The 15,164-nt window shown below is 46.0% G+C and overlaps 1 protein-coding gene across 1 annotated transcript in view; it reads left to right on the top strand.

Moving 5' to 3' along the window:
* The first annotated feature begins 288 nt into the window (after positions 1-288).
* Positions 289-15,164, top strand: part of ST8SIA1 (ST8 alpha-N-acetyl-neuraminide alpha-2,8-sialyltransferase 1) — a 118,033-nt gene continuing 103,157 nt past the window's right edge. The window contains exon 1 of the mRNA XM_063134304.1: positions 289-526. Within this exon, the coding sequence (XP_062990374.1) occupies positions 327-526 (200 nt within the window). The 5' untranslated portion in view covers positions 289-326. The remainder of the gene's footprint in view (positions 527-15,164) is intronic.

Raw genomic sequence — 15,164 nt, 5'->3', positions numbered from 1 at the left:
GGCGCGGAGGAGGGAGGCGGCTGCTCGCTCGCAAGGCGGGAGGCGCCATGGGCCCCCTCTTGGGTTCGCCCTCCCCCCTCCCCTCGCCCGGCTCCTCCGCGTCTTTAGCTGCGGCGTTTCCTCGGGAGCATCGCGGGGGAAGAGGAGGTGGCGGCCGGCGGCGGCGGCGCGGCGCGTAGTTGCATGGGGGCGCTTGGGCTGCCCGCCTCCCTGACTGCCAGCCACTGGAGGAGGAGGAGGAGGCGGTGGAGGAGGCGGAGGCGGCGGCTCCCCGCCGGACCCCGATGAGCGACTACAAGACGGCCGGGGGGATCCGAAAGCGGAGGATGGCGGCGGGGCTGTGCCTCTGCAAAGGCCCCCGCACCCGGCTGCGGGTTGGCGCCAGCGCCTTGGCGTTCTTTGTCCTCTGCTGGCTCTACATCTTCCCCGTCTACCGGCTGCCGGATGAGAAAGAGATCGTGCAAGGAGTCCTGCTGCAGCAAGGCAAAGCCTGGCGGAGGAACCTCACCGCAGTCGCCGGCTTCAGGTGAGGCACGGAGGGAGGGACGGAGGGAGGCCCCGTCTCCATCATGGGGCTGCGCGAGTGGGCAGCCCAAGGGCAGCCGGGACACGCGCGGCGGCGGCGGCTGTAACAACAGCAGCCTCGCTCCGGGGCATCTGCCTTTACCATCTGCGTCCTTCTCACACACAGAAAAGGTCGTCATCGTCGCTAGTCCTCATGATGATTTGTCCCTGCCTCCAGACCCTTCATCACCCTCCATCATCATCATCATCATCATCAGACTTAATTTTGCATGCCACACTTTTCACCTGCAAAGTTCTTTCTGAGCTTCACTGCCGATCGATATCCAAAGACGCAAGGCACATCAAAGTTTCGTGGGATTGGGTTTTGTTTCTTTTAAATCACCTCTATAGACGCGCACACACACACTACAAATTCAACTATAATTTATTGGCGTGAGGAGCCAGTCAAGAGTTGTCAAGTTGTCGGGCCTCTGTGCGGGTTTGTGTTCAACAGGGCGTACTCCGATAGGATTGCAGCCTGAACGTTTTACAAAGGATCATGTGTAGGTATTATATATATTAGTCTGTGTGTCAAATCTGAATGTCAGAGCTAGGGGTAAGCTAGCGATCAGAATTGCATTTGTGGATCCAATGAAGCGTCTGTCAAGTCTAGCATTCTTTGTCTGGCCAAATGCATTGGGAGAAATTTGCAAGGTGATACCATCTTCTTTGTTCCTGAATATTGTACTTCCTGATAAACTGCATGTGACCATAAAGGTTCCATTTAACTACCATGGCTAATAACCATTAAGAAACCTATCCTCCACGGATGTGTTTAATCCTTTAAAAACAACAACGTGTCTTGATTGTTCATCCCTGGCCGATGGCTGGTTGGCCAGTGTGTGAACAGAGTGCTGGACTAGATGGACCCTTGGTCTGATCCAGCATCCGGGCTCTTCTTATGTTCTTCAAACACCCTAGTCAACTGGGTTTTTCTTTGTTTTGGTCTCAGGATTTGACTTTTTAAACTTACATTTCATACTGTGTATTCATACCGTTAATGATTCTTCACCTTACAGCTATATGAATCAGTAGCAAAGATTTCAGAGATTTGAATAGATTCCAGGTTCCATCTGTACATGGCACAATGTCATTTATGCAGATCAGGCATTGCCTTAAATGGAATCAGGATTTCCTGTAAGGACTAGTTATTGCTCTTCTGCAAGAGACTGCAGGAATTGTTCATAAAAATTTTCGCTTGGGTTTTCACCACTTTATGCCATCCATTTCAACTTTCATATGTTGTAGTTTGAGCAATTTGAACAATTTAAATGGTTAAAAGGAGACTTCATTTGTAATATTCTGAGACAGCCTGCATTAAGCTTGCATCTTGTGGTGCTGAATTTTGTAGATTAAAATAAGTACCTTTTGGGAGGGTGTGTAACAACGTACTGCAGCACAACTTTATTGGGTGGCACCAAGGTCTCACTTTTTGAGAGACAGATACATTGATCTTTCTGCGTTCTTACCACACCATTCACAACGCCGCACACCCCTATCATATCCACATTTCAGGAAAAGCCCCGGCTATCTCAACTCAGGCAGGTATATTGTGTCTGGCGCTGAGAAAATGTTAGCTGTTGGTTGAGTGTGATTTAATTCAATGGCATTAGATTTTGTTTTTACTATTTTTAATTAGTCTGCTCTTAACTGCCCTAACCCTCTGAAATTGGGTGGGCTGTATCCGTGAAAAACACAGCAAGATGATCAGGGAACTGGAAACTAAGTCCTATGAGGAAATATATAAGGAGCTGGTTATGTTTAGCCTTGAGAAGAGAAGTTGGAGGGGAAAATCAGACAGCACTTTTAATGTACCAAAAAGGTTGACACATTGAAGAGGGGTGCCACTTGTTTTCTGTCACCCAGTTTTGTAGGACATGAAATAATGGGCTTCAGTTAAGACAGGAAGACAGACTTCAGTTGAACATCAAGAAAGACTTCCTAACGGTCTGTCCAAGCAGTCATGCAATGGAACCAACAGAGACTAGACAGCCATCGTTCAGGGATGCTTTCAGGTGGATTCCTGCACTGAGCAGGGGGTTGGACTCGACGGCCATCCAACTCTGTGATTTGGTCGGATTCCTAAGTGCTATTCACACTTGATACATTTGCCGTGAAGTCACTGTTTTTGCAGAGGAAATACCTGTCTACCACCTGCATGTATGCAAATACATCTGATGAACACACATGTGGAATTGTTGGGGGCACTTCTCAAATTTATTTCTAATTAGTTATCTGCAACTTCATAAGATGTCCCATAATGGAGTTCTTTGAGCGGCTTACCGTAAACAAATGTAAAAACTATTAAAATGCAATATAGAACACAAAAGCAGACACTGGTCCCGTTCAGACGACACTGAGGGCTCTGTGGTTAGCTTAACCATGCTTCTCTGTGGTTAGCGCTAACTGCAAGGCGTACGCTCGCACACGACACTGTTAACTGTGTCCAGTTGCCGGTTTCCTTAACCACACGCTAACCACAAAACAGTTAGATGAGCGCCTGAGTTCTCCAGCTCATATCCCATCAGCCCTTCCACTAAGAGATCCAGCAGTCGTGCTATTTACGCTATTTAGACCACTCTAAACTGCTAGCTCTATGATTTCAGCCCCCTAACCACAGGTGCGTGTCAGATGATGCGTTAAGCCAAAGTTAGTCCCGCTAACCCTGCTGCAGAATAGGGTTAGTGAAGCCAGCCACAATGTGGTTAACGGAGGCACCTGGTTAAAGAAAACGCATGTCAGATGACACCGTTAAACCTGCTGCTTAACGGAAAACCCTTAACCAGCATGGTTAACCGTGTTGTCTGAACGGGGCCACTCAAAAGCAACATGAAATACAACAACAAAACAAAAGTCGATTTTTAAAAAAAGGGCTAAGCTACATAGCACATTAAAAGTGTTGTGTGTAGCTGATCCTAACTTTTAAAAAAGAGCAAAATCAGTGTAAGTGGACATAGGAAGCTGCCATTTGTAGAGTCAGATCGCTGGTCCACCTAGCCCAGTATTGTTCACACTGACTGGCAGCGGCTCTCTGGGTTTTCTGGCTGGATTCCTTCCTTGCCCTACTTGGAGATGTCAGAGATCAAACCTGGGACTTCATGCATGCAAAGTATGCCCCTTACTTCTGAGCTATAGCACCTCCCTAGCAGCCCTATTTGTAATGTACCTGTGTCTTTGGCCCAAATGATGGAGTGCATGCCATCTACCCACTCCGGGACAGTCTTTTGGATAGGCAAGCTGATCATGTGAGAAGCAACACCTAGATTGTATTAGTCAAGGACTGGAGAATAGGGGTAGAATTGTGGAAGGATGTTGAGGTCAGACTGCGCAATTGATACCTGTGTATACGGACAAAGGAAGATGGGCAGAATTGTCCTTTCTTTCCAAAAGTTATAGGTTCAGTTTTAAGCCTCAGCTGTGCTACCTCTCATTGTAGACACTGACCCTAGAATTGTGTTTCAGTTTGCTCCAAGGGGAAAAAAAGGAGAGTAAAATAACAATAAAGATGAGAGGACCTTTGCTCATGCGCAGAGTTCTCTCAATCAGAACACAGCAAATCCAGCCAGCCTCCACCCACCTAGGATTTGGGGAAATGTGCTCTTTGTCTAGATGATGTAACTTTCAGAGAGGTTTAAGCCTCAGCACTTCTCATCTTAGCAATTCGGTAAAGAAAATCAACTACCACCCACTGATCTCAAAGAAAGGAGTTAGCTCTTTGTAGGAAAAAGAGAATGAATAAATGTGATGCCTGTATATAAATGGATGGTGCAGTTGCATTTGGAATAATTGGCCATGCTGGCTGAGGATGATGGGGGTTGTAGTCCCTACCAGTAACTTCCACACCTGTGAAATAGACCTTTGGTCTGCTCCAGCATGGTGGTTCTTATGGTTAATCAACTGAGATGACGTATCAGTTTCATCTTCTCTACCAACAAAAGGGTCGTATGCTGCTATTTAGGGTAGACCCATTCAAATGAATGGGACATTTTTGTATTATTTATTTAAAATGTATGTTAGTCAGATCTAACTTAATTCTTTTTCATCTCAGTGGGTCTGTTCCAAGTAGGACTCACCATAGGTTGGATTTTGGCCTATGATTCTGAAGACAGCATTGAAGAACTTCAGCTTTTATGTATAGAAATGAGCGAGGAATTAATTTGGTTCACATTTTAATGCGCGATTACACAACTCACACCTTCCGGGTCTGAATGTGGACCCCAATGCAATTTGGAAATCTGGGGGGGGGGGGGGAGAGCCCACACCCATCAGAGTACCACAACCAATGAACTGGAGGAGGAAGGAGAAGGGGTGGGGTGGGGTGGGGTGGGGTGGGAGGGCAAACAAGCGAAAACCCACGTAAAAGGGACCATGTGTGACGGAGCCCTTGACACACTTATGAAATGGATGTAAAAAACTTGGAGGTAAACCAGAGGGTGGGGGGGAGAAGGTGTGATGAAGCCCTATGTAAAGTTTTGTTAATGGAATAAACAGCAGCACCTGTTTAATGATTCTTCCTAGCTTTCTCATGCTTTATGACAGGGGTAACCCAATCTTTTTAGGTTGGTGGGCACATTTGGAATTTAGAGTGTGTGTCATGGGCACTCTTGCAAAATGGCTGCCATTGAGAAGGGAGGGTCTTGTCCATTCATAAAATGGCTGCTTTGGTGGGCATGACCAGTCACAAAACGCTCACTTCCCAGAAGGCAAATTGGTGAGATTTGTAAACATTTAAAAGGTACACTTAGAATCATAGAGTTGGAAGGGGCCTACAAGGCCATCGAGTCCAACCCCCTGCTCAATGCAGTAATCAATGTGCATGGGGTTCCCTGCTAGTTGCCCTTCCAGAAACTGACCAGGCCTAGACCTGCTTAGCTTCATCAAGGTTGCAGCATCCCATGCCATCACACCAGATAAAAGCATGAAGGTGAATGCATAATCTGTGTAATGCCGTGCCATGGTTAGGAGGGGATTATTGTATACACTGAGTCAGTGCTGGTGTGCTCACCCTGATCAAGGCTAAATGAGGACATATTGCCCGAGAAGGAGTGAGCGCTCTGGTGCTGATGGTAGTTCTTGTTCAAGGGGTTTTTTTTTAATCAAGAAGAGCTAGAACGGACACAGTGCTGGCAGTTTATTGCAACAAGAAATTAGGAGGTTGCTCTTGTTCCTTTGAGAGATGAGGGTTTTTTGCTTTGCCTTCTGGAAGAAAGAGACTGCTGATCATATCAGGGCCAGGAGCTCCTTAGAGAAGGGCCTCATCTACACCAAGCAGGTTATTCCACTATGAAAGTGGTATATAAATGGCAGGAGCCACACTGGTATTGAAGGGCACTGACAACTGTTGGGGCCCATGACACATCTACACCAAGCAGGATATAGCACTATGGAAGCCGTATATGGTCTGTGTCAATGGGCCCCAACAGCTGTCAGTGCACTTCAATACCACTATAAAGCAGTAGTGAGGCTCCTGCCTCTTATATACCGCTTTCATACCACTTTCATAGTGGAATATCCTGCTTGGTGCAGACAAGCCCAAGACGAAAGAACTGCCTTGAAGAAGCAAGAACCCACTTTACAGACTGGGATTTGGTGGCTTCTCCAGAGAAAGGATTCTGTTGGCTCCTGAGCCAGTGGTGAGAGAGAGATGCCCCACTGGGTGTCCTTTTTTGGTGAATCTACTAGACCAGCCTTCTGAAATCTGGGACCCGCCAGGTGTTTTGGACTCCCATCAGCCCCAGCCAGCGAGGCCAATGGTCAGGAATCCAGGAATTGTAGTGCTAAATAAGTGGAGGGAACCAGGCTGGGGGAGGCTGAAGCAACATGCGGTTGAGGAATTCCAAGGGATTGGGGGAAGCATCTTGGTCTCTGACAGTGGAGGCTGTCTGTGGAGTAAGCTAGCAAACTCATATAGGGTGACCACATGGAAAGGATGACAGGGCTCCTGTATCTTTAACAGTTGTATCGAAAAGAGAATTTCAGCAGGTGTCATTTGTACAGGAGCCCTGTCCTCCTTTCCATTTGGTCATCCTAAAGTTCAACAGTTCACAGAAAGGATAGTTGGACTACAGAGTGATGCAAACTGGATTAAGCTTTCTTGCACGCAATCAGGCCAAATGTCTGAAAATAGGAATTTAATCACTAGGCTAGTGGAGTCTTCCCTAATCATCCCAGACTGCAGGACACGGAATAATGGGCTCAAGTTACAGGAAGCCAGATTCTGGCTGGACATCAGGAAAAACTTCCTGACTGTCAGAGCAGTACGACAATGGAATCAGTTTCCTAGGGAGGTGGTGGGCTCTTCCACACTAGAGGCCTGCAAGAGGCAGCTGGACAACCAACTGTCAGGAATGCTTTAAGGTGGATTCTTGCATTGAACAGGGGGTTGGATTATCAATCTGTTGATGTTTCTCCAACTCGTGCCTGGTCAGTTGGCAATCCTTCTTAGCAGGAGATGAACTCCAAGGAGAAGGGGGGGAAACTTAGATAAGTTTTCACTTATAAGAAACCTTCAAACATTGATTTCCAATGTGATGTTTTACAATACAAGACCAGGGATGTAAAGATCTTGCAGCTCAGAAATAAAATAGGAAACCTGCAGCAGATTTGGGTTAAAACCATATGTGATATTAAATGCATCTTTATGTTTAACATGATTGTTCGCCTTTTTTTTAAAAAAGAATGCAAATAATATCAGCTGAGTGGTCCTGATGATTATTGAGGTCACAACAGGCCAGGAGAGGGAATTAAACTTTCTTCTCTTGCTGTTTCTCCTTCTTGTACCTGGTATTTGCATACCTCCCCTCCCCTCCCTAAAGGTTCATTTAACTTCACATCTTATCTAATTTAGCCCTTCATCACATAAGCTGAGCTGTCAGGGGTGGAATAACCTGTTGGTTGTCTTACTATGATTTTAATTTTTGTGAACCACCCAGAGAGCTCCGGCTATTGGGCGGTATAGAAATGTAATAAATAAATAAATAAATAAATAAATAAATAAATAAATAAATTTAATATGATAGACACTGGTGCCCTACTCTGCATTTGGCTTGCCTGTCCATGGGAGGGCCGTTGCAGGTGGTGGTGGTGGAGGAGGAGGAATGAGGAGTTGTCCCTGAAGCCCCAGTATTGGTGGGGGGTTGTGGTGACATTGGCTGGAAGAGGAGATGACAAGGCGATATTAGCCTTCGGGGGCCCTCCTCCTGGCCTCTTTGAAGCATGGTTCGTGGCAGAGAGGCTCCTAGCAGTGATTTTTATCCGCTCCTGCTGCCTGGAGCAACGGTGCGCTGTAGGGGGCAGCAGCTGGAGGGCAGCTGGAGGACCATTCCCTCTGCATCAGGATCCTCTTCTGGATCCCTACTTAATAACCCCCTCAATTCAGTGCTTATTGCTTGAGACATTAGGGTGTGCCTGGGCACACCCAGCACACCCCTTGCTCAGGCCTGTGCCAACTGGAGTGGCAGTTCTCTTTATTTTGGGAGTAGGGTGGTTTTTTTTTTTAATATACCCCCCTCCCCAATCGACAAATGTGAAGATGTCTAGCAAAAACCTCAAGGCAAAATAATTTCCAGAGAACCCTTTTGCCATGAACCAAACAGCATTGTAAGCTAAATCAGCAGTGGGCAGAAGGTAGAATGGGATCTGCTGGTAGATCTCTGGATGACTTCCAGTAGATTAGCAAGGATTCCCAACTTTTGAATAGAAAGAATATAAAAGCTCCCCCCCCCCCACACTTCTAAATTAGGCTGCTGAGATAGAAGAAAACTTATGGGGGAGGAGGGGAAACCAGGAGTGGATTTTGTGTGTGTGACAGGACAGTGGGCTTAGTTCTCATACAACAACAACAATAATAAATTATTATTATTTCTTACCCACCTCTCCCTCTGGATCAAGGCAGGGAACAACATTAAATACAACAGTACAATACATCAAACTGGTTAAAAAGCATATAAAAACCGATACAATATTAAAATAACAATCACGATATCTTAAAATTCTTAGGTTTAAAATTCATCTGGGTAGGCCTGCTGGAAGAGATTAGTCTTTGTGGCTGTCTTAAACTCGGAGGGAGAATTAAGTCGATGAATCTCTCCCGGCAGGCCATTCCACAGTCTGGGGGTGGCAGAAGAAAAGGTCCTCTGGGTAACAATTGTCAGCCTAGCTGTGGCTGACTGGAATAAATTCTCCCCAGAGGACCTGAGTGTATGGGGCGGATTGTATGGGAGAAGGCGATTCTACAAGTAACCTGGGGTTTGTCTATACGGCTTGTTTACCCCGACCTAAATGCGGATATTCGCGTTTCAGGACCTGTGACACAGCCGTCCATTCGTCCATGTAATCCATTGCCAAAGGAAATTATACACTGGCTCTTTCTCATTCTGTTTAATTCTAGTGGGAGAACGGCATGCGAAATGAAAGCCAGATGCACAACGTCAATATTATAAAAGAGCAGCCCACAAATAAAGGGACCTTTGTGGAGACACTGAAGTACCCAGCAAATAAATTGCCATTTGGGGGAAAAGGAGGCCAGAAGTTATCCAGAATCTCAGAAAGCCTTTGTCTCTTTCAGCCCCTCCACCCATTCCTTCTTCCCTTCTGTGTAGTGGGCATTTAAAAACTTACTACATGAGCACTTACGAGGGTGGTGGCTAGGGTGACCCTATGGAAAGGAGGACAGGGCTCCTGTATCTTTAATAGTTGTATTGAAAGGGGGAATTTCAGCAGGTGTCATTTGTAGGCATGCAGCACCTGGTGAAATTCTCTCTTCATTACAACAATGAAAATTGCAGGAGCCCTGCCTCCTATTGAATCTGGTCAAGAGGGCAGGGCTCCTGCAGCTTTAAATGTTGTGATGAAGAGGGAATTTCACCAGGTGCTGCATGCCTACAAATAACACCTGCTGAAATCCCCCTTTCAATACAACTGTTAAAGATACAGGAGCCCTGTCCTCCTTTCCATAGGGTCATCCTAGCGGCGGCAGTTGTATGAACACTGAAACTGAGGATGGTGGCAGCTAATCAGGGCAGAGGAATGGTCACAAATATCAGTGATGCTAGAGGTGGGGGACATCGATGGCAGCAGGCTGAGGGCCCATCCAAGCCTGGCACTACCCCGATCAGAACCAGACCATAAAAACTAGAGTCTCGCAACATGGCGGATTCTACCTGTGGCCAGGCATCCCATGGTTTTTCCACATAACCTGCTGAACGGTAGTTCAATGAACATTCGTTGGGATCTACTCTCAGTCTTTTCCCTACTTTTCATTTGCACCTGGGGAAGATGTTTGCCCCCATGTGAACATTTCTAAAGCTCTCTGAGAAAATGCTAGTCTTGGAAGGATGATCTCTGATGAGGCAACACCATAGGGGTGCGCAAGGGGTGTGCCAGGGGTGTCCAGGCACACCCTAATGTCTCAAGCAATAAGCTGAGGGGGGCATTGAGTAGGGATCCAGAGGGGGTCCAGATGCAGCCCTCCAGATGCCCTCCGGCTGCTCTGCTGCTGCCGCCCCTGACAGCATGCCATTGCTCCAGGCAGCAGGAGCGAAAAGGAATCGCTTTGCTGGGAGCCTTTAAAGTAGCCAGGAGGAGGGGCACCCAGAAGGCTAATATCACCTCGTAAGCCCCTCCTCTCGCCAGTATCATTACAAAACCCCACCAATGTCGGGGCTAGAGGGATATGTCCTCAATCTCACCCCCCTCACCTGCAACGGGCCTCCCGCAGTCAGGCAAGCTGAACACAGAATAGGGCATCTGTGTCTACAGTGTTTAATAAATAAATGAATAAAAATAACATCCTTTATGATAGAATATTCAATAAATGTTGGCCTTAAAAAAAACAAAAACTTGGGTACACACCCTAATGAAATGTGCTATGAACAACACTGGAGGTTTTCCTAAGGGGGCTCTTTTAAAGGACACCCCCCCCCCCACACACACCCTCCGCTCCCCTTCAGCATGGGAAAATGAGGTTGTAACATTTCACTAAACGAGGAAGTAAAGTTCCCGTGTGCTCAAGAGAGGGAACTTAGATAAGCACGATGTTTATCACCTTGTAGTTTTGCTGGAAGTTGCCAATGACGTTATGCGACCTTCTAATGCTGAACTTGGGTGGCCAGGCGTTTAATTTGTGTGCATGGGAAAAACAGCAGCGGCTTCTGCATACTTCTGCATATTTCCTTCCTCTTTGTCTCTCAAAATTCGAGCTCAACATTCTCTGCGGAGAACTTTCTTCTTAGTTGCGGCTCAAACTGCAGGAGCCCTTCCTTCCCCCGTACGCCTTGTGCCGGGCTATTGAGGAACCAACTTGCCCTGAGTCTGGAAAGTCCACCTCAAAATGGCGTTTTGTAATGTAGGAAAGATGATTTCTAAAAGTGGTTAAACAAACGAATTCCCATTTGGCTGAGTTCTCGTCTTAACTCAGCTAGTTTTATAACAATATAAGAAGAGCTGTGCTGAATCAGGGTGACCATGTGGAAAGGAGGACTGGGCTCCTGTATCTTTAACAGTCGTATGTAATAATAAAAATGTAATAAAACGTAATAAATAAAATATAGAAAAGGGGATTTCAGCAGGTGTCATTTGTAGGCAAATGACTTGGTGAAATGCCCTCTTTATCACAAGAGTTGAAGCTGCAGGAGCCCTGCCCTTTTTGTATCTGGCCAGGAGAGCAGGGTTCCCACAGCTTTAAGCTGTTGTGATGAAGAGGGGATTTCACCGGGTGCTGTATGCATACATAGGAAACCTGCCCTCCTGTCTTTATGGAGCGCCTTGCTCCCACACTTGCCTTCCTTCCTGGCATCTGCATGGGAAGGAACACAAGTGTGAATTTTCTGGCTCTGGAAAAGTAAAACATAAAAACAGGGAGGGGGGAAGGAGAAGAACGGGGCCGTTCTGCTCCCCTTTTTGTTTTATTGTCTTAGCTGTGCAGCTGCGCAGATACAGATAATAAAAATTAAAAACGGGGGAGGAACGAGGCAGCCAGAGGAGGACGTGAGGAGAGGGACTGGGTGAACCACGTCTCCTCCCTTTAGTTGCCCGTTCTTCCCCACCCCACCCCATTTATTTTTATTATCTGTATATGCGCAGCTGCTACAGATAATAAAAATATATTTTTTAATTTTTTTTAAAGGGGGGAGGAACAGCCCCTTTCCTCTCCTCCCCCCATTTTTATATATATTTTAACTTTTACAGAGGCATGGGGCTGCCCATGGTGACCAATCAGGGGGCACATGGGCTCCGCTGCCAAAAAAATCAGGGGGAGTGCCCGACTTTTTTGGAGCTGAGTTTCCAGGGTCTGCCCCTGGATGGCTTCGCAACGGCGGCTGCGTCATGTATTTTTTTATTATTGTTGTTCTCCACCTCGATCCAATCGGAGAGGTGGGTAAGAAATAATAATAATAATAATAATAATAATAATAATAATAATAATAATAATAATAATATTTATTTATTTATTTATTTATTTATTACATTTCTATACCGCCCAATAGCCGGAGCTCTCTGGGCGGTTCAAGATTAATGTGTTAAAGATTAATGCCCCACTACTATGAAGCCACCCCGGGGGCAATCCCCTTCATGTGGACATGCCCCTGATGAAATTCCCTTTTCTGTATGACTAGGGTTGCCATACGTCCCGGAAAACCGGGAATGTCCCGGTTTCCAAGCATTTCCAAAATGTCCCGGCCGGTCAGTCAAGAATCTCGGATTCCTGTTCCAGCCGGCCGGAGGAATTCCAACCTCCGAAATGGTGCCTTGAGCCTGCTCGGTGGAGTGTCAGTCTCCATATTGAAGTCTCCTCTAGCTTTTGAGAACTAGTGGAGAAATGTAATTTAGTGTCATTTTCCCCCCCCTGTTTGTTTGCTTAAACTGTTCTTTTCCTATTATTTATTTGCAGGTGCTTAAGTACTTTAGGCTGCAATCCTGTGCATACTTACCTGGGAATAAGTCCTATTTAACTTAATAGGATTTGTTTCTGAGTAGACACACATAGGATTGCAGTGTTAGATAACTAAAGCTTAAATAGCTTTCTTTCTTTCCCTAGACCTTTACATATTGCCCAGTTTTTAAAAAAAAAAATCCTAGCCCCCTCCCCTCCCCCCAAAAATTGTCCCGGTTTTGTGGATTCAGAATATGGCAACCCTACGTATGACTGTTAAAGATACGGGAGCCTTGTCCTCCTTTCCATATGGTAAGCCTATGCTGGATCAAGCCAAAAGCCCAGCTAGTTCAGAGTTCCAAACAAACACGAGCAAAGCAAACCCTATCTGGAGTAAAAAGCCACCCAATGAGAACTGAAAGTATCTGCTGGAAAAAGTAGGTGCTGGTGGCGGAATGGAGTACTTTGGGGTGGGGGGCATGGCTGGCTGGAACCCTGAAGGAAAAAACTCCTTTGTCTTGTGGCTAGTGAAGAGGCAGCATCAGCCTAGTCTTTTCCTAGCCGTACCTGGATATGCTGGGAATTGAACCTGGGACCTTCGGCATGTTAAACGTGTGCTCTGCTACTGAATTGCACCCCCCTCCTCCTGTTGTACGATGGTAAGGACGAGGAATCAATGCATGGCCCATTGGGAAAGAAAAGGAGGCCAAAACGTCTGGCAGCTTTCCCTTCTGTTAGTCTCAAAGGAAAGCACACCTAAAAAATCCCCACCAATGCCTTATTGCTGTAGATTAAAGCTGTGGGGCCCCCGATCCATGCTATACTCTTGACATGCTATACTCTTGATCTACACCAAGCAAGATATTCCACTATGAAAGTGGTATGAAAGTGATATATAAAAGGCAGGAGCCACACGACTGCTTTATAGCGGTATCAAAATGCACTGACAACTGTTGGGGCCCATTGACACATGCCATATACCACTTACATAGTGCTGTATCCTGCTTGGTGTAGATGTGTCATGAGCCCCAACAGTTGACAGTGCACTGCTATAAAGCAGTCGTGTGGCTCCTGCCTTTTATATGCTGCTTTCATAACGCTTTCATAGTGGAATATCCTGCTTGGTGTAGATGAGCCCTTAGTTCAGGCCCTGCACCAGTTTCCTGTTCCAAATCCCCCTTTCGGCTGCCATGCGCCCAAGGGCCGTCAGCAACCCTGGAGCCAGCACCAGAGATCCACTGCTTGGAATGCCCCTGTTTGGAGGTTGGCTACCAATGAACAACAGTTTCAGGAAGGAACTATTGTTTTCATGCTGTTTTGTGGGCTTCCTGGAAATTTTTTTTGAAGGAACGCCTCCTCCCATATGAACCTGCCCGGACCTTAAGATCATCTACAGGGGCCCTTCTCCGTAAGCCCCTGCCAAAGGAAGTGAGGCAGGTGGCTACCAGGAGCAGGGCTTTCTCCACTGTGGCACCCCGGTTGTGGAATGAGCTCCCCAGAGAGGTCCGCCTGGCGCCTACACTGTACTCCTTTCGTCGTCAGCTGAAGACCTTTTTATTCTCTCAGTATTTTAACACTTAATTTTACCTTAAATTTAAATTTTACTGTTCTAACTCTGTATTTTAATCTTATATCAATTTTGCTGCGTGGTTTTATCCTGGTTGTGCTTTTTATACTGTATTTTGTAATTGTGCTTTTAACATGTTGGTTGTTTTATTATGGTTTTAATTGAACCTACCCGTACACTGCGCTCAACATCTAAGGTCCTCAACATCTAAGGGAAGCTCGGAGGATGGCAACAAGGGAGAGGGCCTTTTCAGTGGTGGCCCCCCGACTGTGGCATGATCTTCCCGATGAGGCTCGCCTGGCGCCAACGTTGTTAACTTTTCGGCGCCAGGTCAAGACTTTTCTCTTCCCCCAGGCATTTTAACAGCATTTAACAACGTTAAGTTTGTTTTTAATGGACCCCAGAATTGTTGTTTTTAAATGGATACTGTTGTTTTTATACTGTTTTTATGTTTTTAAATTTTGTATACTTTTAATGTTTACTATTTTTAATTGTTGTAAACCGCCCAGAGAGCTTCGGCTGTGGGGCGGTAGATAAATGTAATAAAATAAATAAATAAATAAATTTTGTGAACTGCCCAGAGAGCTTCGGCTATTGGGAGGTATAAAAATGTAATAAATAAATAAATAAATAAATAAATAAAATTGGCAGACTTCTTTTGGAAACAGAATACTGGGTAGGTTGGATCTGTGTCCTGATCCAGCAGGGCTGCTCTTGTGTCCATGGTTGTCCATAGATCAAATGGAACCCTAAGTGAGGGGTGTCTGTCCATAGGAACACAGGAAGCTGCCCTATACTGAGTCAGCCATTGGTTCGTCTAGCCCAGTACCGTGGCTGCCAGCAATGGTTCTCTTTTCTCAGCCCTACCCGGAGATGCCAGGGACCTTACCTTATTTGTCCCAATACCTTATTTGTCTGTGTTGCAATTGTAGCCAATTTCATGACTTTGGTGCATGATTTGCCCCCGTCACACACAATACATTTGACATATATTTTTTGGGGGAAGTCATTACGGTTGTGTTGCAAAGCGATACGAAATCTTATTCACGTATTTATTATTTATATCCTGCCTTTGGATCGAATACTTCTCAGGCTGGTTTACAACAGCTTATATAATAACACAGAGACATACAATCCCAAACACGTCTGTGATGAAAATAT

Source organism: Elgaria multicarinata, chromosome 9 (genome assembly GCF_023053635.1).
Source record: "Elgaria multicarinata webbii isolate HBS135686 ecotype San Diego chromosome 9, rElgMul1.1.pri, whole genome shotgun sequence".
In the NCBI taxonomy this organism is placed as follows: domain Eukaryota; kingdom Metazoa; phylum Chordata; class Lepidosauria; order Squamata; family Anguidae; genus Elgaria; species Elgaria multicarinata.
This window is presented reverse-complemented; position numbering and strand designations above follow the sequence as displayed.